General features: G+C 41.1%; 1 protein-coding gene across 4 annotated transcripts in view; it reads right to left on the bottom strand.

Annotated features, from left to right (window-relative positions):
- Positions 1 to 1,309: 1,309 nt before the first annotated feature.
- Positions 1,310 to 25,796, bottom strand: part of Slx4ip (SLX4 interacting protein) — a 175,587-nt gene continuing 151,100 nt past the window's right edge. For all 4 annotated transcript variants that reach the window (XM_052724668.1, XM_052724666.1, XM_052724669.1 and 1 more), the window contains 3 exons: positions 22,955 to 23,043; positions 5,601 to 5,704; positions 1,310 to 4,077 (listed from right to left, as the gene is read on the bottom strand). In XM_052724668.1, coding sequence (XP_052580628.1) covers positions 3,333 to 4,077; positions 5,601 to 5,704; positions 22,955 to 23,043 — 938 coding nt within the window. In that variant the 3' untranslated portion in view covers positions 1,310 to 3,332. The remainder of the gene's footprint in view (positions 4,078 to 5,600; positions 5,705 to 22,954; positions 23,044 to 25,796) is intronic.

Raw genomic sequence — 25,796 nt, 5'->3', positions numbered from 1 at the left:
TAGCTGGCTGTACTTGAAGACCAGTCTGAATGAGTCCACGCGATAAAGAAAATTTCATCCACGCAAGGCCCTGTAATGCTACATAGTGACATACATTTGCTCCTTGTCACGTTAAATATATATATATATAGAAACCAAATTAGAGGAGATTCTGCAGATTTCTGAGAATTTAATTATACCCTGGAACTGCAAAACTGGTGATATATATGATTAGATTTCTGTACTTGAGTTAACTTTATTTTACAATGCTTAATTTATTTTGTACTGTGGAAAGCTTTAAGCTATTTAAAAGAAACCAGTTGAATTTTGACTTTTTTTTTTTTTTTTTTAAACTTGCTCCAACATGTTTCAATTCATCGCTGTTTCAATACTGGGGAATGAACTCTCTTGTCTTGACAAACCAAATGCAGTGATTTCCTCATAAGAGAAAAGAAGAAATTAAAACAATTTCCATATTCCAGTCTCAGCATGCTGCACAGCGAGTTTTTTGGCTCTTGAAAAGGTGCTTGTGATTCAGAGGGCCATTCACTACCGTTTTGTGGAAATATTACAGTAAAGTCTGCCAAGGAGCTTAAGGAAACACAAATGCCGCCACTGATCCTAGGCCATTCTCTTGGGCATAGAAGTTTCCTTCCCTATGTGTCTGCCCCAATTGGGTTCTTTCTGAAGCCAAAGGCACAATCTCTGCTGAAATCCAAATACGACATCAAATACAAAACAATTATCCTGAGACTCCATCATCATCTCCAAGATACACTTTGAGAAGGTTCATCCAGAGATAAACTACATTCTGCAGGAATCAAACTACATATTTTTTGTGCCTTTTTCCTTCGTATTGGTATCTTAGGGATCAAATCCAGAGTCTGCACATGCAAAGCACCCACTTCATCGACAGCCCATGAGTCTTGTTTTTTAAAGAAGGAAATGCATTTCCATATTTCTTTAGCATGCATCAAGGGAGCAAAACCCTGTAGCTATTCCTCTATTCCCAGTGCCAAGTGACCCTTTACATTTAACGAGTCATATGCATACCTGGGTGAGTTAACTTCCAGTGGCAAAGAAAAGCAATTGTGCAAGAAAAATCTCAGATTATTTCCACACTTTTTTTTTGTCTGTTTGTTTCTTTTGAGATAGGGTCTCACTATGTAGTTCTGGCTTTCCAGGAACTTACTATGTAGATGAGGCTGGCCTTGAACTCAGTGATTTGTCTGCCTCCCAAGTGCTAGGACAGAACCGGGCCCAGCCTTTCCCACAGGATTTTTAAATGGGGGGGGGGGGTGAGGAAGAAAGAAAGAAAAAAGCAAAAAGATCTAACCAACTGTCATTTATTAGACTGTCATTTGAAAGTACACAGAGGTGGCTTAGCATCCCAGATACTGAGAAAGTTCTTTAGTTATAGTAACATCAATAGAATTGGATGGACATCTCCTGTAAGTATCAGAATCACAGGGACCTGAATATAAATTTAATTTGAAGTATCAAGGGATTGAAGAACTTGTTTTTGACTATCAACACTGACAGGGGCTCAGACTTTCAAATGCCAAGTTATTACAATTGTTAAGAATATAAAAACTCATATCATTCCCAACAGTAGAAAATATTTAATACCCCACCTGATACAAAACACTTGGGATTACTTTTCCCTTTGTACATATACTCATAAAGAATTGTAAAACCACTCAAGAAATAAGAGATGCATATGTGTTTCAGATACACTGAAGAAAAATGCTTAAAGGCAAAATTCCTTAAACATATGCCACAGTGTGGGAGCCCGGAGTCATTCCCTGCTAATCCTGTTAAAATCCATTGTGCATGAAGGCTGTGAAAAAGACCCCATCTATGTACAACCCAAACATACTATTTTTTTCTCCCTAGTCACAATAATCATTATTTCCTACAATAGAACAGATGTGAAAAACAAAACATTTCTTGAAAGCAAATCTTTCATTTAAGTACAAATAAGTACTGAGTATGACCTTAATCATTAAACAATTAAAACCCTGTTTATTCCAGGTCAGAATATCTTGATTCTGGAGTGGGAAGCACCCATTATCTCATAAGACTGGCTTTGACTTTAGGATCTTTCTGAGTGATCTGCTTCTTGGTATATAATGGGGGCTGCTCATGCTTCCACTGAGGCTTCAACTGCTGGGAGTCGGCTCTCAAGAAAAAAGCTAGGCGGGAAAGGAAAGGAACACCAGCAAGTAGTTTCTGGTCCTTTGAGGCTGGCATGGTCAGATGAAGCTTCCAGGTTGACAACTTAGGGCTTCTTGTCTTTCTTGAGAGCGGGCTATACAACCAAAGAGAATATTTTAATGCCCTCTGAATTTTTCCAAATTGGGAACTGGAATGGCCACTGAGCTCCCTTTGAGTTTTAGTCTGTCTTAACTGTAACTGCAATACTGGAGGCGTGAACAAGGACAAGGGCAGGCCTGTACCACACAGAACACACGTCTTCCATGTCTTCGCCTAAGGCTGAGATGTACATTTCTGGCAATGACAGCTCTCACAGCTCCCTAGGTGCTGTGTCCATCCTATAGGAGAACCTGGGAACTAAGTGACTCACACACTAAACCCAATCTAAATGGTTCACAAGTCCAAGGGAGCACAGGGGTGTACATGTCCACATGTGTCCCCATGATGGAAGCCATGGTAGCCAGTCTGGAGGAAATAATTCCGAGGGAATCGTCTTCAACGCTAGTGTTATTTCAGAATCACAGCTCCTCTCAAACTCCAATACTTGCATTTTGCACAGAACCACATGCTAAGAACCACGAATGTATTCTCATTGTCAGGTACGCAGTTTGAGGGGCAGGTGGCCTGCAGCACACGGCACTGTCCCTTTGTATTCTACCAGGAGTTCTTCACAGTGACGGGGTGAGAATGCCCAACATTACTGACTGCTCTATGGGGTCCTATATACATGGTTTTCTCCTTGACAGGTGACTATCTGTCAATACAATATTTACTGGAGACAGTTATAAACATGATGAGAAAGTAACAAGCCTATTAGAAAAACAGCCTCTACGAGGTGACTGTGAAGTCTAATCCCAACACAAACAGTTTTTAAAAATTTATTTCATGTGTATGTGTGTTTTGCCTGCTTGTATACATACCATGTGCATGCCTGGTACCCATGGGGGCCAAAAGCGGGTGTTGTGTCTCTGGGATCTGGGTTTCCTGATGGTTGTGAGTCACCTCGTGGATGCTTGGAACCCAACCTGGGTCCTCTGCAAGAGCCATAAGTGCTCTTAAAAGGCGAGACATCCCTCCAGCCTCTAAATATGTGTTTATTTAAAGTAATTACCCCAATTCTTTTCAAATCCCAGGAACTAGACACTCAGGTTTTTCTTGCCACTACATCCTCTGCTAGAACTTTGCACTTTCTTTCTCTTTTTGCTCGGGCCTCCTTGAACTGTAGCTAATCTTTCATCGGTTGCAGCTGAGACGGTCTGCTGTGACTGCCCTGGGTTGTTTGTCATGAGGTGTCTGGAGGAGAGATTTTCCGAAGCATGTAGCTTGTCTTTAGCTGTGGCTATTGCCAAATCTTGATTCAAAAGCAGCCCCGGATCTGACAGCTCTAACGCTGGCAAAACACCGACAGCTGTACTCTTTTCCACCGTCACGCCTCCTGGGACGAACCCATCACTTCCAAGAGAAACTCTCCTGCGGTGGTCAGAGTCTTCGGCAGAGCCACAGTTCCTGCTTTTCTGTTGTGTCTTGGCTGCTCGTGGACTTTGCTTTGGACCTGGTGGTGCTGACTCATAGCTACCCAGAGGGCTCCCGCTTAGAAGGCCCGTCTTTAACCACTCCCCGGGATGAGGTTGTTGCTGGCTGCTAGTGTCTTCTGGCTGAGTCTGAGAAACATTTTCCAGCTCTTGAACAGGAAGCCCCCGGTGGCTCTTGGCTGCTTTTATGTCATCCTGTGATTGACCCATGGATTCTGACGGGAGAATGGCTGAGGCATCCCTCCTCCTTGGTACCACGGTAATGACTGAGTCACTAGATCGTCCAACAGGGTCCTTGCTGCTCTGTGATTTGCTCCCAGCACTGCTTTTTGCCTCAGTTCTTCTCACACTGAAAAGGACAATAAAGACTGTATGGCATGTGAGGTTCACAATGACATGAATTCCTCCAAACCCATACCCCTTGGCTGTTACACCTGAGAACAAGGCAGGTGCCAGCCGGATTCTCAATACCCCAGCATATCTAGGAAATCCCCAAAGTGTATGTTGAATATAGATTGGATTAAGTAATAACCTCCACATTTTCCACTAAACTAGGGTATGTTCTAAGTTTTCATTGCTGGTTCATCAAAGGAATCATGATGGAATCACTTTAAAATGGAATCATTTTAACCAAAGCAAACAGGTATGTATTTTCAGATGTCAGAAGCAAATACTTCCTGGGGTTGATATACTGACTTTTACTAAGAGGGAATGCTTAGATAACATCCAAAGCACTGGATATGTGTGCACACCCACACATATTCACAAATATGCACACACACAGTTTATATTTGTGAGTAAATACTAATCTGAAAATCCCCTCATGACATGACATTTTAAGGTATTTCTCAGAAGGTGTCAGGTTTATTCATCAACCATATGGGAATAAGCCCCAGTTAATTGGACTTGGTCAGTCCTGGAAAATATCCAGACAACTAACATTAAATAAAGTACAACCATGACAAGCAGTATATCTACCCTATCTGTCTATCTATAGATCTATCTATCTGTCTGTCTGTCTATCATCTACTTATCATGGATCTGTCTATTATCTATCTATCTATCTATCTATCTATCTATCCGTCTATCATCTATCTATTTATCTATCATTTAACTATCATCCATCTACTTATCTATTATTTATATATCATCTAACTATCATGTATGTATATATGTATGTATGTATGTATGTATGTATGTATGTATGTATCTATCTATCTATCTATCTATCATCTATCTCTCTATCTCCCTCTTCTACAGGATACATAATAGACAAGACAAATTTTAACTATAAAACAAACTTCCAGGGCTAGACAGAAACTTCATAGGGAACTGAGAGACTAAAGCCCTTAATTTTGGCAAGGAGTTGACAACAGTACATTTACAAATAGCAAGAAACTTCTTCAGCCACTAAATTCAAGCACTGAAGCTGGATTATTTACTTTGGCTAAGCTTTGTGGAAAAAAAAAACCCATAAATACATTGCAGTAAGGGGCCCAAGGACTGCCATAATTACACGAAAGTAAGCAAGCATCTCACAAAGGGAATGTAGTTTTTAGGTCTGTCTGCAGTTACCTCAAGAGCTGTGTGAAACACACCAGCAGCAGGTGCTTTTCATCTTCAAAGAGCTTGTAATTAATCACGCCTTGCAACACACACACCTGTGAAGCAAGGAGTCCATTCCCACTGTCCAGAAAACAAGAGCAACAGGAAGGTGGGAAGGACATGTATTAATACATGGCTGTGGGCCAGACCAACGGCAGAGGGGCTTCTGGTTAGGTTCCATACACTCTCATTAAGTTAGAGACTTCTGGTGATCCAGTAGCCACACAGGCAGTCAGAAAATGAGAACAGGAAACATGCTGGACTTACAGTTCTTGTAGAGCGTTTCTCTTGAGCTTTGTACCAGGAGAAGGCGAACTCTCTGCACACTCAGCAAAATAGTCAGATACTCCGTGGAGGTTGGTTCTTTTCGTCTACTCCAAAAGACAACCAAGGTTAAACAGGAGTCTGCCAGCTGAACACCAGAGGAAACAGTTACAGGAGGGATGTTTTACTTCTGTCAATACCAGGTGAAACACACTACTCTTTGAGGCTCTTGCAACTGCTTTCAGTTGGGATTTTCTGGTGTCACACAGGCTTTATATTCTTCTCTACACAATTCATGCATTAGTATAGACCACAAACATACAAATCTGTAATGTGAAACATTCGGATCCCAAGCCATCTAGAACAATACCTGTCTCTCGGTGGCTCCAAAGGGCAGAGTCCCTGAGCCAGCAGCGCATGCTTATGAGAAGACAGTAGCCAGTATCCTGACACTCCTGAGATTTCCTCCACACCCCCTTATTTAACAATATAGTCTTTGTTAGCCTTAAAACAGTATCACTAAACCTTTCAATATTGGTATTTTAAAAAATGGAGCTTTTCAATCTTGGTTACTAAAAAAAACTAAATGAACAATAACCAAAAACCCTGGAGTCTCTGCCTTCTTATAGTAGTCATCACCATGATTTTATACACAAATTATCTACCTTTAAAAAACATACCCACGAAGCTTCATAAAGAGATAATCACAAAATTTAAAATTCTGCCAACCTTTGCCAGAGCTGACCCATGTCATGTTTTGGGAATTTCTTCCCTTAGGTTAGAAGCTGATAGCCCAGATAAGGTGTTATCTGTTCTTGTTTCCTGGGATACCAGGTATTCTTCCCCACCAAATTCCTATAAAACGTTGTGACCATGTGGAAGTTTGGTACCTGTCCGTAGATCTTTGTTTTATGTAGGCTTACTTAGGAACGAATAGTGCTAGTCCTTGAGCCACAAGTATTATTCCATGGTATCTCTAACAGCTTGATCTAATCGGTGCTCACAACACTAACTTAGGAGGGTTCTTGAGCTCTGGCCCATGCCTATGCTTCAGACCTGGGCCAGGATCTTTCAAAGACATGTCCACCTGTAACCTAAATTGGTTTTAATTGTCAGTCAACATAGTATAACTGGCTATTTTTGGTTATATTGCATTGTAACGTGTCATTCTTTTAGTTTGTTGTTTCCTAAAATTAATTTTTGGAAAAGGAACACTTCAAGTTAAATCAGAGGGGGGAAGCAAAAAAGGGCAGGCTGAGAGAGATTGGGAGCGATGGAGATTTATGTGTGAAACACTTCTAAACATGTCCTGGATGCCCTGTAAATACAGTTGATTTCCCCCTCACAGCCACACCCTGTAAGTGCTGTATTTTCAGAGCTGAACAATTAACGTAAGGAGCATGAGTCAGGCTTTGAACAACTCTGTGGGAACCAGAAAGCCTTTTGCTATTAGGAATGATGTAAATTCCCCAAGGCTGGAAGAAGTCCACAATGGAAGGCAGACAGGGTCATAAATAACAACAATGGGCTCTGCATACACTGTATAAAGTCTGATACGGCAATAGTGACAAGCTCTTCAAATCTCAATCTCAGCGTGGATTCAGCTACTGATTTAGTTATGTTTTAAAACCACATGTATTTCCTCTGAGAACTTCAAAAACATCTTTAAGAAATACAGCAGTCTATTCTTGTCTTAAAGCCCTCTGACAACGGGGTCAGGGATGTCTCTGGAAGAAAAGTGATAGGGGGAAATGTCCAGCTCAAAAAGTATAAAACCTGCAAATTCAAAAAAGGGGCAGAAAAGGAGGGAGAGGGGAGAGGGGATGAGATGGGGTGAGAAAGGGGGAGACAGAGACAGAGAGAGAGCACACAGACACACACAGACACACACACACACACACACACACACACACACACACACACACACACACACACTCCTGAGGGGACATTCAGCAAGTCTGGTCTCTAGCTTATAAATTAAAACCACATTCAGCAACTTGTTGAAAGAGACATATTTACATTTGTATGAAGACTGGGTGGGCAGGAAAAAAAAAGATTAATCTCCTTCAGTCCTTGAACTGTCAGGACTCATTAAATGTCTCTTGTTCATGCATTTCTAGGGTCAGTTCACATCCCTTTGTTACCAAACCACAGCTCATGGTCTCTAGTGCTATCCCCCCACCTCACCTCAAAAATCCTAAAGCAGCAGCTATCACCTGGAAATAAGATTTCCCGAAGGGATTTTCTCCTGATTACTGATTTTCTTATCTGGCATAAAAATGAAACCTGCTGCTTATCCAGAGACAAAACTCCCAAATGTAAATACATGGAGCACACTAGCAGGGACACACAGGGATGATACCACTACTTAGATTTCGTCTGAGCAATGAGCCGACCTTCTTCAAGAACACAAACAAATCTACCATATTCAAAGTGGCTAGCATTTAACTCTTTTTTTTTTGTTTGTTTGTTTGTTTTTGAGACAGGGTTTCTCCGTATAGTTTTGGCGCCTGTCCTGGATCTCACTCTGTAGACCAGGCTGGCCTCGAACTCACAGAGATCCGCCTGGCTCTGCCTCCTGAGTGCTGGGATCAAAGGTGTGCGCCACCACCTCCCGGCCTAGCATTTAACTCTTAAGTCCACAGTAAGCATGCTATGGAGGTCAGGTACTCAGGAAGTAGACTAACCAGGAGGTGGCTTATTCTTTATAACTTGGAAGCTTGCTGTCCGTCTAGGCCAAGGATAAAGTTCTGTGAATATCATTTCTTGGCATACTCTATTCTTAACCATTTGACCAATCCCTACCACTTCATTTTGTTTCAATTTTTGGTAATATTTTAAGGGTTCTGGTTTAAAGAGGTCTACCTGAAAAAGTACCAAAACAGAACTGGAACAAGGTTACTGACCCCAGAAGTCTAACCTACAGGGATACCTTGCCCTCAGTAACTTGTGTAGCCCAGGTAGGCCCCAGGGCAAAGGGGTCAGGCCTTCCACTATCTCTCTGGAGACCAGTGAATACACTTCAAGCTTGAAGCCAGTCCAAGCATGTCCCCCTCTGCGGATCCAAGGGGAAGGTTGAGCTGGAGAACTGGACAAATACAATGAGGAAGGACAGTATGCCATGTTGTCTGCTCTGACCTGGGGAACATTAAATTCCTGGACAGAAATCTGGATGACAGAGGGCATCCCCGCCAAAACAAGATAGGCAGCCATGCCACACTTATTGGCTCCAATCAGAGAACACACAGGTTTAAGATGTCCATGTAACAGTGGCCAATATTCAGACTGCAAAGGCACCTGGCAACTGACTACCCTCAAAGTTCATCCCACAGTGACTTGACTTACAGAGCAGCAGTTTCGAACATTGTGGGACAGATGAAGGGATGGGCTTAAAATGACAAAGAAAACACCCACTTGCTCTCGAGTTAGGACCTCCTCATAGAGTCTGTAAGCGCAGATGGGATTCTCAAAGGCCAGCAGAAGACTGCCTGCCTGCAGCAGGGGCACCAAGGACGGTTTTTTTTTAAATAGATTCCTAGGACTCATGGTGGAAGTTCTGATTCACAAGGTCTGAGGTGGGGCTAGGAGATCTATATTTAGGTTCCCAGGTGATTCACACTCTGCTGATATACGAGAAACAACACTCAAGATGGGAAGCCATAGAGAAAGAAATTAACTTAACCTGGTACAACGAGACAGTGAGACAAAACTTTGCAAAGTGGGCTTGCATTATCCAGCAAAATCACCGTGGGAGCCTGTTAAGAAATGGGACAGATTCCACCCAGAATCTACTGCATTTGTATCCCTAGGGATACAGGGTCAGGACAGGTATATTTTAGGCAAGCTCCCCAGTAATTCTTTTTTTTTTTTAAATGATTCCGGTAATTTTATTACAGTACATTGTTATAATTGCTCCATTTTATTTTTGTTGGTAATCTCTGACTTAGGATAATTTATTAGTTGAACTTTTACAGGGGCATGCATTTATTTTTTTTATTAATTTTTTTCTTTCCTTTTACATACCAATCCCTATTCCCCCTCCCTCCCCTTCTCCTGCTCTGCTCCACCTACTCCCATCCCACCCCCATCCACTCCTCATAGAGGGTAAAGCCTCCCTTGGTAGTCAACACAGGCTGGCATACCATGTTGGGGACGGACCTAGCCGCTCCATCCTGTATCAAGGCTGAGTAAGGTATCACACCATAGGGCATGGGCTCTAAAAAGCCAGTTTGTGTACCTGAGATAAGTCCTGGTCCCATTGCCAGGGACCCACAAACACATCAAGCCACACAACTTTCACCCACATTCAGAGGGCCTAGTGCGGTCCCACACAGGCTCCCCAGCTGTCAGTCCAGAGTCCGTGAGCTCCCACTAGCTTGGGTCAGCTATCTCTATGGTTTTTTCTATCATGATCCTGACCGCCCCCGCCCCCCCTTGCTCCTATAATCCTTCATCCCTCTCTTCAACTGAACTCCAGGATCTTGGCCAAGTACTTGGCTGTGGGTCTCTGCATCTGCTTCCATCAGTCACTGGATATAGGGTCTATGATGACAATTAGGGTAGACACCAATCTGAGTTCAGGTGAAGGCTAGTTCAAGCACCCTCTACACCACTGCTATGAGTCTTAGCTGAGGACAATCTTATGAGTTCCTGGGGTTTCCCTAGCTGCAGATTTCTTCCCATTCCCTTAATGGTACACTCTGACAAGATATCTCTTTCATTGCTCTCCCTCCCTGTCTCTCCCTGACCTTGGCCATCTCGAGCCCTCATGCTCCTCCCTCCTAGTTTACCCAGGAGATCTGAGCCCTTTCCCCTTCCTGGGGTGATCCATTGGTGTCCCTCTTAGTGTCCTCTTTACCTAGCTTCTCTGGGGTTGTGGATTGTAGCCTTGTTATCCTTTGCTTTGTGTCTAATATTACTCACTCGTAAGTGAATCCCCAGTGATTCTTATATACCCAGAAGAATTATACCCGGTGAACTGCTTTTAAAAGACATGGAACTGGTAACTGAGTAGAATCTAGTAGAATGGTCCAATCAGGTATCACTGAACTTTGGCAAGCTTAGCTTGGCGCGCTTAGTGAAAAGATGTAGACCAACAGAAAAAGACCTTGTTTCACGGAGCTTCTATCAACAGGGGAAACAAATATATGACATGGTTTATGCCCCTCCCCCCACAACATTCAGCTATTGCCAGTGTGAAAGTAGTAAGCGGTAGAGCTTTGAAGAAGTGATTAAGTCATGAGGGTTTTGTTCTCATGAGTGGCATCAGGTTCTCTTATAACGCTTGACAGAGGAAGTTCTTGCTTGCCCTTCTGTCTTTCATCACATGAAGACCTATTCCCCATTTCCTTCTGATGACATAGCAGCAAAGTACCAACTCGACAGCAGAGATCAGACCTTCCTCAGACAGTGAAGCCATGGGTCCTTGTTTGTGGATGGCTCAGCTTTCAATACACAGCAATCCATTTCTGTTCTTTAGCTACCAATGCAAAACGGGAAAAGTCTTTGCATATGGTGTCCAAAGCCACTCAGATGAGAGCTACAGAGGAACAAGTCTGGACAAGAAAAGATACTGAAGATGCAGAAAAGGAGACAAAGGAACTGTTAAGGAAGGAGAACAAAGGTGTCCCCAGAGGCAAGAAAAGAAGAGAAATGAAACATAATGAAAGTGATAAACATGGAATGCTGCCCTTAGAGCACAAGCAAAAAAAAAAAAAAAAAAAAAAAAAATCAAAGGATCCCTAGAACAGTAAGTAGATGTTTTGGGGTAAAGTACTGAGACTTAAGCACTACCATAGGTGGAGGGAAGTCAAGACAATAATAGACACCAGAACTCTCAAGTACAAATATAATGTGAGCTGAACAAGTAACTTGAAATTTCCTATAGTCTACTAAAGAAGTAAAAGGAAACTGGTGAAATTGAATTTCAATATGTACTACTTAACAATATCTATAAAGTGTCATAACAACATGTAATCAATATAAAAATATTGAGCCATTTTATGCCCTGAGTCCATGGCAGCCAGTATGTACTTTATACAGAGTGTATAATTTCTGACTTGCCTTTCAAATGCTTACAGGCAGAATGTAGTCAATGGAAACCATGTTGGCCAGTATAGGCCTAAACAATACTTTGGAAGAATTTTTCATTAAGGAAAAGCAGAGAAATGGAGGCACACTTCACTGTTACTCCCAACATAGCTTAGTGAGGCAGGTTATATGACGTTACTACAGCCCCAATGCTGTTGGTCAGGAACTAATTCAACATGAACATATAGCACAAGGTGGTAATGCCAATAACTACATGACAGATGGAATTTCTTCTGGAAAAGTCTTAGAGCCAGTTCTCTAGCATTTACCTAGAGACACTAGGACTTCAATATTAGTTGAGGTTGGAATGGGGGAGAGGTTTGGGGGGCCAGGTCAAGCCACTGAGCACTCCTGTGCAGGATGGACACACAGTTTACTCCTTGTTAAATGGTACTCTTGGTATCTCTCACAGCCATGACTGTACAAGGGCTCAGTCACCAAACTGCTGTTTGTAAGATTGTAAAATATGTCACATGAGGACTGTATGATTTCCGCCCCCCAAGGCAGTTATTAATGTAGTAATATATTTTTGTCACCACTATCACCATCGTCTTTTGAGAGCTGAACCCATTTTCTCATTATAATGTAGAGTTTGCTTTGTGCACCCCAAGTTAAAATGACAGTCCAACTATATTTTTAAAGGAGGGAATTCACCAAGTATTATGTGTCTACATCTGAGGCACACTTAAAAAGTCACTGTTTCTCATTTCTCATGATCACAGCTGCTGAGATGATCTGTCCAGGGCTTATCAGCAACTCAAATGGCAGAGAGCACAAAGCTGAAGGACAGGGCAGCACAAGGTCTCACACTCAGTGTTGGCTTGTCCCAGGGCTAGTAAGGGCGGCCCCAGGCAGTGCTTTCCCTTCTCTGCACAGTGGCCACATGTCATCTGCTATCATGGTGGGATGGAGGTATAGCAAGATGACTCTGAATCAGAAGTCCTTGGCCACAGTCCCTTCTAGTCATTATCTGGCTGAGAGATTTGGAAAACTGACTCATCTTTGTTGAGCATCCATTTCTTAATCTGTCACACACACACACACACACACGACAACATGGCTGTTATCTTAGTTACGGTTTCTGTTGCTGTACTAAAATATCATGGCCAAAGCACTTGGGGAGGAAAGGGTTTAGTGTATCTTACACTTCTATATCACAGTCCAGCACCAAGTCAGGACAGGAACTGAAGAAGCTATGGAGGAATGCTGCTTATTGGCTTGCTCCTCATGGTTTCCACAGCCAGTTTCCTTACAGCCCTCAGGACCACTAGCTGAGAGGTGGCATTGTCCCACAGTAAGATGGATAGTCCCATATTGATCATCAATAAGAGAATGCACCACAGGCTTTCCCACAGGCCAATCTGGTAGCAGCATTTTCTCATTGAGGTTTCCTCTTCCAAAATGACTCGAGCTTGTGTCAAGTTGATATACAACTAGCCAGCACAGCTGCCTTGGGTAGAGGTCTGTTCTCTTTCTGCCTGGGAAGAAAAGACCTTGAGATGCCAGGATCAACCACCATATACAGGCAGAGAACAGAGCCAGCAGAGGCTGGCAGAGCTAACAGTGGCAAGAAAGTGAGTTTTCAGTATCCTCTTCGTGTTTCTGATCAAGCTCTACTTAAAGTCTGGAGCTGTCAGGGATATCAGTAAAAACCTCATTTTCTACCCTATGCTATTTGGAGTTATCCTGCCTGTCTGTAGAAAATGAAAAGGTTCAAAACTCACTGAATCTCTTCTAAGTCTGTTGTACTAAATAAGTTACTGTAGGTGCCAGGCCCCTGCACTCTGCCAACAACACCTTCTATAAACAATAAGAGCAGAGTAAAAGTGTAATATATCATATTCGTTTATTTAGGGAACATGTAACAGTATTAAAACATAAAGCTGAAAGCATTGAAGCATATAACATTCCTTTAGTGCACTGCCTGCTGGTTTTCAGGCACATCTGGATTCTGAAGTGTGATACAGTATGGGAAGCTGAGGCAGTCATAGAGAGGCAGCTGATGTGAAGCTTGTACACGAGAATGCATCATGTCAGATGACAATGTGACATGGCCATCCCAAGCACGTGTCCTAACAATGAGGAGGAAGCATCTTCCAAAGTTCATTTCTAATATTTTCTTAAATTATTCAGCAATAAGCTAAAGAACTAAAAGAAGGACAGACAGATGGAATAGGATTGTAACAAAGGATAGACACATCCAGGAGCATCATGTATCCCTTCAAAGGAACAGAAGCAAAATAGAATAAAAGAAAAGGGAGGTGGCATCTGATGAATTCCACAAGACTGAAGTCATTTTTCTAAGGACAATGGAAGTAGACATGTGTTATGATACTTTAGGCAAAGCAGGTAGGACAGGGATCAGCAGCTGCTAAGTGAAGCTGTGTGAAGAAGCATACTCTTTTCCATTTCAAAGGTTCTATTTATGTCAAGTCATCTGCCCATTTCCCACAGTGAAGGTAGAGTCTTTTTCTCCCCTAAGCCTTTCATTCTTCTGCTTCCAGGAAAGGCTGGATCTCTAGGGGAGAGAGAACCAGGCTTGTGGAGTGTGCTGCCACCCAGGTAAGTCACAAATACTACTGATTTTTCCTTTAAAATAATTTAACAGTTTTCTTTCTGTAGGGCTGAGGCTGTAATTCATTTTGGATAACGTGCTTGTCAAGCATTTACGAAGCCCTAGGCTTGAGCCCCAGCACTACATAATCTGGGCATGGTAGCACATGCTGGTAACCCCAGCACTGAGTAGCAGAAGCAGCAGAGTCGGGAAGTCAACATCATCCTCAGCTACAGAGTGAGTCTGAGGCCAGCCTGGGACACATGAGATTCTGTATCGAGAAAGAAAAAAAATAATTTTTCTCCTTTGAAGTTGTGACCAGGAAGCTGTTGTATACAAATCTAGGGAAATACCTGTAAGTAACTGCAAAGAATGTGGCCCTAAAATGGTATCTGTGAAAAATCAAGGAAGTTATCTTGTAGGAAGTGTACACACCACGGGGATTTTCCAGTTTATATTCACCTGCCCTTGAGAACCTAAAAATAAATCCTCACCAACCTTAGGTTACTGTTGAGTCTTGGGTACAGACAAGTATAACAAGACATGGTATTTTAAAGAACACATAGCTTTGGGGCTGTGGCTGACATGAGGAGCTACTGACCACTATTACAGTTGTATAAAATTTATCTAACTTTGATCAGATAAATATTAAAATACACTGTGAATTACCTTAGGGAAACTTGGCCTATCTCCAGAGCATCCTTGTTAAAAAGTATCTCCTCTACTGTATCTAGGGCTGCAAATTTGCCAGCAACTGCAGCAAGTAGCTGGCCTTTTACTCAGGGTTCAGACTGCTGTGACTTCTCGAGTGGCTGAGTTCAAGGTCTTGGACAGAAAGGGAGCAGAGGGTGCTGGTATGGGTATACTACATAGGTAGTATGACTGAGTTCAAGGCCTTGGACAGAAAGGGAGCAGAGGGTGCTGGTATGGGTACACTACACAGGTAGGATGGCTGGCTAAAAGATGGATTAAAGAGATCAGGATACTAGTGGGGAAAAGGCAAAAAGGCAGAGAGAAGACATCACAGATGTCTGTCTCGTTTCAAATTTCTTTCTAGAGTTGGCTCTCCGCCTGGGGATATGGAAGAAATAGCTCTTGCTAGTTTCCTTGAGCACAGACAGTCAGGCCCCCTCTTTCCAAGACTCATATCTCCTGATAGGAACAGCTTTTATGGACTTGTCTGGGAACCTCATCTCTATCATGACATGTTTCCTTGGGAAAATGAGTGGTGCATTCTAAATCATCTGCTTATTAATGAAATTTCCAAACATAATCCATTCACACAATGAACTTTATCTGTACTGTCCCTGTGGGTGTTCTGTGGAGCATGGACTCCTAGAAATTCAGGCCTGAGAAGTCTACTATCCCAACTCCTAATACCTTAGAGAAATGACTGAGTTTCTCCCCCAAAGCTTCAGCTCTACAGGAGTCTACTGATAGCTGCTGTAAATGCAAGGTACTTAGAGAGACAGTCTATATTTTTTCCTTCTTTGCAATTGGTTAAAAGAGCTCCACATGACCAGCTGACTACGTGGGGGCTTATTACTTAGCTTTTGCATCTTCAGTCTTTGTAGTTGCCAAATGCAGCTGAGATGAAAATTAGAGACATACAAAAACAAGGGTCTAACCTTCTTGGGAGAATACTTTGTGCCGATGGATGGGTATTACCAAGTATTACTCTCATTTCAATACCATGAAGGATATACAATCATTCACTAATCTAGCAGTATGGCATTTGTATGAACTCTTCTCTGGGGAAGAAGGAAATAATGATGATAACAATTATTATTCACAAGTGCTTTAGAGTTTATAAGCCACTTTAGTATTTATTATTTCACTTGACTACTAAGAAAACTTAGCAAGGCTTGCATAGCACATGCCACATTTCCTCTGTGTACCAAGTCAGGGGCTGATTTTCTAAAGCCAAATGCTCTCTCTGTCTGAGGTCTTCCACCAAGTGATAGGGAACACAGTGTTCAAGGCCAGGTCTTTATATTTTAACTTCAATACCTTTCCCTCTGTTCTATTCCATATTGTTTTTTTCCTAATTAATCTGCATTATAATTGGTCACTGAGGAGAGACTGCATGTCTCTGAACATAGCAAGCCTTGCTATGCAAAACAAGCACAGAGGATTAGAGGGCCAGATATGCCATTTTCTGTTACCCTAGCTAATTATCAGTCTTAGAGTCTAATTCGGTAGTGGACAGGTGACCTTTTGGTGATGAAGTACAACACATCTCATTTGCAATATTACTGGTTAAAAATTTAGGAGAGTTTTATTATTAGGAAAGGGGAATAAGACCTCAGATTACTGTAACAAGCATGCAATATTTAATCTTTAAAAATGATTCTTACTTGAGAAATATTTTTCCTAATTTTCTGTGTCATAGTCTAGAAAAATAAAGCAACCAAGACCACCTTCACCACCATCACTAGCATTTTCATTAACATCAGCCACCTGCCAGTCCTTTTAAGGGGAGTGGGGAGGGTGCTGCTAAGGCAAATTGTTCTACAGATGGTACTGTCCCAATCTGTCCCTTGACTATCTGTTGACCATGTTTTGATCCTGAGCCACGACCGCAGCTACCTGGAGAAGAAACTGGCAGTCAGCCTCTGCAGGGGGCAAGCACTGTAAGAATTATTCTTTAGCACTCAACAACAGTCTGACTTAAGAGCTACATTCAACTCAGTGCTTACATCTTGTCTTTTGTCAGGATGTTCAAGCATTCCTTCTACCAAGACAATGCTATAGTGAGGACCTGTCCTCTGCAGCTAGCAGCTATTTTCATAGGAGAACACCAATGTCTTAGTGACGTCAGTGAACACTTTGTTCTAAGGGCAACAGGAAAACCTAGACCCTATAAGTGACTGTTATGAGACCTAGAAGCTTATCAGTGGAAGCAACAGAATGTTGCTTTCCCTTAAAACCTAAAGACTGTGATTAGTATGATGTTGGTCAACATACAGAATAAAAAGGACTCCACATCTCAAACTAATACATTGTAGAAAAATACTTAACTTATATGAAAATACAACATCAAGAGTTTCCATGGTAGAAATCATTATGGAAAAGACAGACTCCTCCTACCACACATCAATAACTTACAATTGAAAGACAAATGATAAGCTCACCTAGAATTACTCTCCTTACTTGATAAGGATATTTTATATAGTAAGTAGAAATACATCATCAAGCCAGGCAGTGGTGGCACACGCCTTTAATTCCAGCACTCGGGAGGCAGAGGCAGGTGGATCTCTGTGAGTTGGAGGCCAGCCTGGTCTACCAAGTGAGTTCCAGGACAGGCTCCAAAGCTACACAGAGAAACCCTGTCTCGAAAAACAAAAATAAATAAATAAATAGAAAGACATCATCAATAGAGCATCAATAGAAAAGTGGAAATGAACTAACTTATGAATGAAAAGGGTCCTAGCTAAAGTGAATATGCACTGACCTTAGTTATTAAGCCTAAAGAAGCAAAGGTCAGTTGGTAAGAGAGGTTCTTTGGGCTGGAAGTCAGAGGTAATTTTCGATTTCCTTAAGCAGATTTGTATTTAGTCTTTCGATGCAATGAGCATACAGGATTTTGGTAACCACTTGCTAAGGAAGAACCATGTTTAAAATATTACAAAACGGGAACTAGTAAACAGCCTTTCCTCCAAACATAAGGGCCTTTCCAAGTGTTGCAGGAACATCTTGACAGCTCCATGTAATTCACCATGAACCAGAAGTATAATCAGGGACAAGAATTGCTTTTTAAAGTCTATGAAACTTCATCCAAACCTTGGAAAAGTGATGGACTATTTATCCTCATCAGGGCATAGAAGTTAGTTAGTACACTCAAATTTTTAAGTAGTATTATTTCTTCTGTTCCTCTTTAAAAAAAATTGTATTTCTTTTGTTTTAAAAACATAAGGCCTAAAATCTTTTCTTAAAACTTTGGTTTATCTTTCCTAAAATAAAACATGACAGGATTCTGCAAGATTATTGTTGCATTTTTTTTAAAAAAATCTATCTTGTGTGAAAATCACACTAAAATTCTCATTTAGTGCATTTTCATCTTCTTTTTTTCCTGATCGAAATTCCATCTGAGAAAGGATTTTTGAGATAATTGGACACTCTCTCTTTCATATGGAGGAGGGCTCAGCCAGCAGAGGCTGGACTGCACACAGCTGAGGAACATAAGACCCATGCTAAATATAACTCAGTCTACAACAGTTTATTGCTTGAGAGTAATTTTCACTGCATTCTTATATTTATAAACGAGAAGGAGATTTTTTTCTTTTTAACAGTAGCCTGGCTTAGAGAAGTAGTCAACTTAAGTGTTTAGATGCTGCCGGTTGTCAGGACCTCTTCATAATCTTTCTCTATAGTCCATGCTACAGAGAGGACCCTGCCATGATGGCTGGGGTTGTGTGCAATCATGACAGCTATTTTCATGGCTCAGCCACAACTCAGATAAAGGACAAGATGGAAAACCCCAAAACCTTAATGCATGGATCTGCTTTTAGGCAGCACTAACACTGTGTATCACTTTTGAATTTCCAAAAGTATCTCAAACTTTGACACAGTACAGCTTTAAAAGAAAGAATGGAGGTCTAAAATTCTGGGCTTCCTTTTGGAATGGTAGAAAGGGTATGACTGATTTTAGGTGGCCAGGATACTCAGCAGTAGTGTTAATCTCCCAGACTATAAGCAGTTAGAAGGCAACAGTATTTTCCTATTTTTGTGTCACTGAAGCCCAGTAGAGATCCTGGTATAGAGCCAGCACCCAGAACATTCTGTTCCATGTAATGGTCAGAGCAGATGGGAACCGTGGTCTCCAGAGACAAGGAGTGGCTTGTAACTAACACACAATCAAACAGTAGCTTTGCAGTGACCCTGAAATGTCCCAGATATATACAAAGGTCCATGGTTATTTACATAACTTCAATAAAGAAATCACAGAAACTAGTAAGTAACTTCAGATTTCTCCAAATCTCTAGGGCTTTACAACTGAAAAAGAACAGTCTCTACACAGGAGACTGAGTAGAGTTTGGGATAAAGGGGAAGAAAAAAAAAAAGAGGAAAGCCAATACTGTGGAATAGAACAAGTACAGTAAAATCTGACTTGATGTTCTTTATTGTGAAGGAAAAAGTGAACAGAGCAAGCAAAGGGAAAACTGTCAGAAAGACTGGCCCCACATCCAGCACTAGGTCAAATCTGAGGCTCTACGAGTTTTGAGATTTCTTATGAGAAACTCTAGTAAGAAAAATACAGTGACTCATTTCATAATAATGCCCTTGCTTCCCAAAGTACACAGCTCAGTTTCCACATCCCAAACATGAACACTGTGCAGGGCTATTGCAACATGGGGACCTTCCTCTACTGTCTGCCCCACATGGACAGAGTGAGCTGACAGAGGGGAAATGGACTTCTTTGGCATGGTGGTAAAGGGACAGCAAGAACTACTCTCACTCTGCTCTGCCTCTTTGTGCTGCCTGATCTGGGACACGTTCTTTGGTGCAGCTATCTTGAAGAACTGGCATGCCAAATACTGCTGGCTTCCTAGTCTGAAGGCTGAAAGATTCCCTAGGCAAAGGGCAAAGTAGTTTTCAATAGATGCTCCAAGATTTCCTAACCAATTCTCACTTGAGACACAGATGATCCAGAGAGCACAGGAAACTAAAAGAAAACTCCCTAAGAGCTACAGTACCAGAGAGAGGTTGAGGCTGCTATCAGGAACAAGACCATTCCCCATCAATCCTGTGGATGTAAAACAGCGAGTTATAAACAATTATAAAAAAATAACTGTAGTTTATTGCCAATATAGCTACATGGGGAGCCAAGTTCCCAGGCCTTGCCTAATCAGAAGTTCCCTGAGAATGACTACCAGGAAAGAATGAGATGGATCCTGCCCTTCTGTCAATCTCAATATAAAATGAAAAGAAATCCAAATTCTTGGGTGTTGGGGGAGCCTGACACTGACACGTTTGGATGTTTGCAGTACATCCTGAGAATGAATTTCTTCTCTCTCTCTCTCTGGCAGGAAGCATCAGGGAGGGAAAGACTGTTTATTGATCCCTAAATAAATGAGACAGGTGCACTCTCAAGAGGTCAGATATCAATGGTGGGAAGACTGTATGACTTGGCTTGATGAGGGATTTGCAGGAGATGCCTGGATATTTCACAGCTTCTACAGATGCTATACCTGAGAAAGTGGTGGGCTGAAGGCCCTGAGAAGGGGAGGTGTTCAGCTGAGACTCGAGCGTATGTGGCAATGGAACTGTTTGGTGTCCCAACTCTGTTTCCCTGACTCTTGTCTGTGTTGCTGGGAACGTGTATGTGAAGGGCAATTGAGGCATAACTAAAAAGAGCCACTAAAGATAACGAAAGAACTGTGTGATGTAAATGACTTTTTCTTATGAGCTAACATGGTCAACTTTGATAGTGTACTCACTAAAGACGAGGAAACTGAACTCCCCATGTAAAATGTTCAGCTGGGTTAATGAAATGAAGGACTGGTTCACAATGAAAGTTTTCAGTAATGAGGAAGTTCTCCAGAATGAAGGATTTATATAACAGCAGCTACAGAAAACTTACATCTGTATAAATACTAGAGCCCCCAAGGGGATAGTGTTTCATTTGTATTCAGATGCTTTAATTCCTCCTTAACAATTTAAGATATTAAGTATTAACATTACACATCAGATAGAAGATCTGATTTCTCCTGTATCCCATCTGCAAGCAATAACATTCTGGTAGAGTTAATAATTATTTTTTTAAACCACAGATCAATTCTTCCTTGCTCTGAAAAATCAGTTAAGCAATATTTATTAAAATATATGCCAATACAATTACTTTAGTATTTATTAATTCACTAAGATAATGCAGTGTCCTGGAAATATTTCAAAAACAAACTTTTAATGCCTTTGGCCAAATTTGCTTCACTGATCTTATTTCATGTATATACGTAGAGCATTGTTGATGGACGAAGAGGAAATAAAAGGGTTACAATGGCTTTTCAAAAAGGATCCTCTGCTCAAAACAAAGGAACCAAATGTAAGCATGAGTTTTCAGCTCTTTGCTTTTTCTGGGTCTCTAATGTCTCACAGAGCCTCTGAAACATTTATGTATTTACTTAAGATGAGATAAGAAGCTGGTTTTATGCTATGTGGGCCAAATTTCAAATTTCATATGGGTTAAAAAATAATAAACAACAGGGATAATCTAATATCCCATAAATTATTTTAGAAGCATAATAATCATGTCATACTTTATGGCTGGGTTAATGTCTTCTATTGTTTTTCCTGATCATTGAAGGTTCAAGCCATAGACCTAAATTTTTTTATTTTTTATTTTTTAAGGATAAGTTAAATAGACTGAGCTGAGACTGCAGCAAGATACATATATACACAACAAGGACACTGTGAAGAGCGCATGTTAAGCTTAAAAACCACAGCTGTAAGCTACATTTTGAGTAGGTTTTCTACATTTATTTGTCTGAGTAGAGAACTCCAGTGAAACAGAAGGAGGCCCTGACAGAGCTCAAGCTTAGCATGAGAAAAGAAAGCAAGAGAAAATGAACCCTATTAGCTATGAAATAATACACTGGGGAGAAACACTAGTTCTCATGAAAAACGTCAGTGATTCACCACGGAATACAATGCAGAAGCCACTGACCCCAATGGAAACTTCTAGTAGAAGCATAGATTTTTGCTTCTTTTCATTTACATATCATCACAAACACCATCAAGGTTTTCCTGGTGTGCTGTTGCCTCATTTAAAGTTGAAAGTAATGAGATACTGCTTATCAAACTAAATATTCATGGTATTAGAGAGGAAAGAAACAAAAACCCAACACATTAATTAACAACTCATTAACTGATCAGTGTTACCAGGCAAAACAGGCATCTCTAACCTCTTAAAACACACTGAACAACTGATAATAGATGGCAACCGCCCACACACATCACCACCACACACATATTACCACTACCACACACACACCACCACCACACACACATTACCACCACCACATACACAATCACCACCACACACACATTACCACCACACATACACACACCACCACCACACTCACATTACCACCACCACACACATATTACCACCACCACACACACGACACACATACCATTACCACCACCACACACACATTACCACCACACATACACATTACCACCACACACACATTACCACCACCACACACACATTACCACCACCACACACACGACACACATACCATTACCACCACCACACACAGACAGCACCACACTCACATTATCACCACCACCATACACAGCACCACACACACATTACTACCACCACCACATACACAACCACCACCACACACACATTACCACCACCACACACACATTACCACCACACACACACACATTACCACCACCACACACATATTACCACCACCACCACCACCACATACACATCACCACCACCACCACATATACAACCACCACTATATAAACCACCACCACCACACACACACCTCTACCACCACACACACATTACCACCACCACACATACTACCACACACTACCCCCCACACACAACTACCACCACCACACACACACCACTACTACCATACACACCAGCACCACACTCACATTACCACCACCACCACCACCACCACCACGACCACCACCACAGTTAATCAGCACTAAGAAGATTCTCTCACAGAATGTTTTTCATACATACCGACTTTTGATTCTGGCTTGCCCAAGTATCAGGACCGAATGCAAGCTGACTAACACAGACCACAAATCTGTCAGGAAATATACGAAGTTCTGTACAAAACAAAGAAGACCAAGTTACTAAAAGCATCAATACCATGCAAATAGAAATTCTTGTTCCCAGGTTCTTTGGTAATGTTTTGTTATGGCAATATGCACCTATATGTGACTGGGGTCTCTTCTCCCTTCTCTCCACAGGGTTTCCACCACCTAGGCAGAGTGAGTTTGAGGAAGTGCCAAGAGGTTGCAAACTGATCTACCTCAGCCACTGAACTATTAGAGCAGATTGAACCTCTAGGCAGGCTATTATAACTGTTCTCTGCATTAGTATGCTGTTTTCTGTTTAGAATTCCTATGTGGGAAGAAGTATCAAATGTTTTCTAATCAGCATACAGACTTAAAGAGGAAGAGAATGAGATACAAATCTTTCATGCTTTTCCTAGGTAGTTTCTTTAGTCGTCTTACTCAGTTGCTCTTGAAGAGAACTACAGGAGCTAATTCTGCCCTAGAGAGCAAGCTTCCAGGATGAATCAGGATATGAAAACAATCATTTCTCTTAGGAATTGATGGCTAGTCTATTAAAGGAATGGTTAAGCATGCAACAGTAGCCTGGTCTACCAAGTGAGTTCCAGGACAGTTAGAAATGTTACACGGAGAAACCTTGTCTCAAAACAAAAACAAAAACAAAGAAAAAACAACAAGAAAAAACAAAGCAAAAAAAAAAATAGTATGCAACAGTAGAGACGGTATTAGGACTCAGTCACAGCAATGCACTTCTATAGATTCTGATGGCAAAGTCACTTACTTCCAATGGGAAAGGCTGAAGGGCACAGAACAGGGCCCCTTCGGTCAGTGATTGGTAATGATGTCTGTATCATCTCTTCTTTCACCTGACTTATCTAGCCATCTATACACTCACCAAACACCATCCAGCTGTGGGACCATGTCTGGAGTGATGTGTAACAGATATGAACAGAACCTGTCTAGACTGAATGGGTAGGATTCTTCATCTCTTAGTACTTGCTGCACTGTTCAAATCTTTTTTGCAACATAATATATATATATATATATATATATATATATATATATATATATTGCTACAAAAACAGCCATTTCTCTAAAACAGAAGGATTCCTTTTCAGATGTGACTATATTTTTAAGACAGAGTTATGAATTAGTTTAAGCTTTGAATCAGGTAAGTGAACTCTTTCAATATTCTGCATGTGAGGTACTGAATGAGATAGTAATACACTTCCATTTGGTTCAACTGTTAGTTAATTACAAAGGTGTTAATTGCATAAACACACAACATGAACACAGGTAACATCTTATACCACTTGGCTAGGTCAGAGTGTACCAAAACACCTAAAGAGTTGATGTTCCTGGAGTGGTTCTCTCCTGAGACCCTGGGCCATTGCTATTTCTTTGGTGACTACTGTTCTAAACCATATATATATCACAACAGGTCAGATGTTCTAAGCAAAAGCTCCATCTGTCCTGCCTCACCTGGCTCCCGCTACCTAACAAGGTTGTGCCAAGCATTCAAACCCTCCATGACTTCAGCCCAATCTGCTGTTATGGTATCAGCCAACGGGGCCTCCCATAGGAAGGCTTTGTTGCAGGTGGGGTCACGGGTGTGTCTAAATTTCAGCCCCACACAGAAGTTATATCTGAAGGAGAATATCAGATGGTTTCTAGAAAGTTCTAAGAACAAAATTATGGAAACAGTTAATACTTATGTATTAATTCTTGAAATAAATTATTGGGATTGAGATTAAGTGGTAACGAGCCTCTGTTACACTTTATGGATGGAAAACAAGCCATAGAATTCATTATTTGTCCTTTCTCTCCCCTATAAATAAGTCAGATACTTAAAGTACAATGTTATTTAGGAGATTAGAATTAAAATTTAAAATTATCACTCCATCTATTTTGTATTTCTATTTTTTGTCTCAAAAATAAGAGTGATAGATTATGAATACTTTTGAATAAGATATGAATAGATTATAATAATCAAATCAATTCAGAAGTTTCTTTTGTATCACTTTACTTGATTATGTAATAATTGATTTGTGTTATTTTAATACTTAAATAAAGATTTAAACATCAGTCCCTATCAGAATATATAGCTAGATTGCATTGTAAGAGATAAAAGGTTAATTTTTTTAATAAGGTAAACAAAGTAGATGACTCCATTAAGAGGCTAATACAGGAGCTGGAGAGATGGCTCTGTGGTTAAGAGCACTGGCTGCTGACTAGAAGACCAGGGCTTGAGTCTTCGCACCCATCATGGTGGCTCATAATCATCTGTAACTCCAATTCCAGGGATCCAATACCCATATCTAGCCTCCGAGGACTCTTAGCACACATATTGGACACACATATATGTGCATGCAGGCAGACCTCATACACAGAAAATAAAAATAATCTTTTTTTTTAAAAAGAGGGTAATATATTTGAGCAACATTCAAGAGTCAAGAAAGTACAGACAATCATGAATATTCCATGAGCAAACCTCTTATATTCATAAGGACACTGTCCAAAATAGTTAAACTAAACTTTCTAATGTTCATATCTACACAGAAGGAATGGCCATTATCTCCTAACTTCATCGTGGTTGATTGGACATGATATCATTTTCTGTACCATGACTTGCAGAAGTGAGGGTTGGGAGCTGGCCTCATTAACTACTTAAAGAAGGTTTGCTGGCTCTGGGCTGGGAAAGCACTTTCTTGAAACTCAGTTGCCCCTTTCCAAGGGCTATGGGGTGCACGTACCCTGACAAAATGATTCAAACTTCACACGTT

Source organism: Peromyscus californicus, unplaced genomic scaffold (assembly GCF_007827085.1).
Source record: "Peromyscus californicus insignis strain IS unplaced genomic scaffold, ASM782708v3 Scaffold_7__1_contigs__length_154581171, whole genome shotgun sequence".
Taxonomy (NCBI): domain Eukaryota; kingdom Metazoa; phylum Chordata; class Mammalia; order Rodentia; family Cricetidae; genus Peromyscus; species Peromyscus californicus.
Note: the sequence above shows the minus strand (reverse complement) of the source record. Positions and strands in the feature narration are given on the sequence as shown.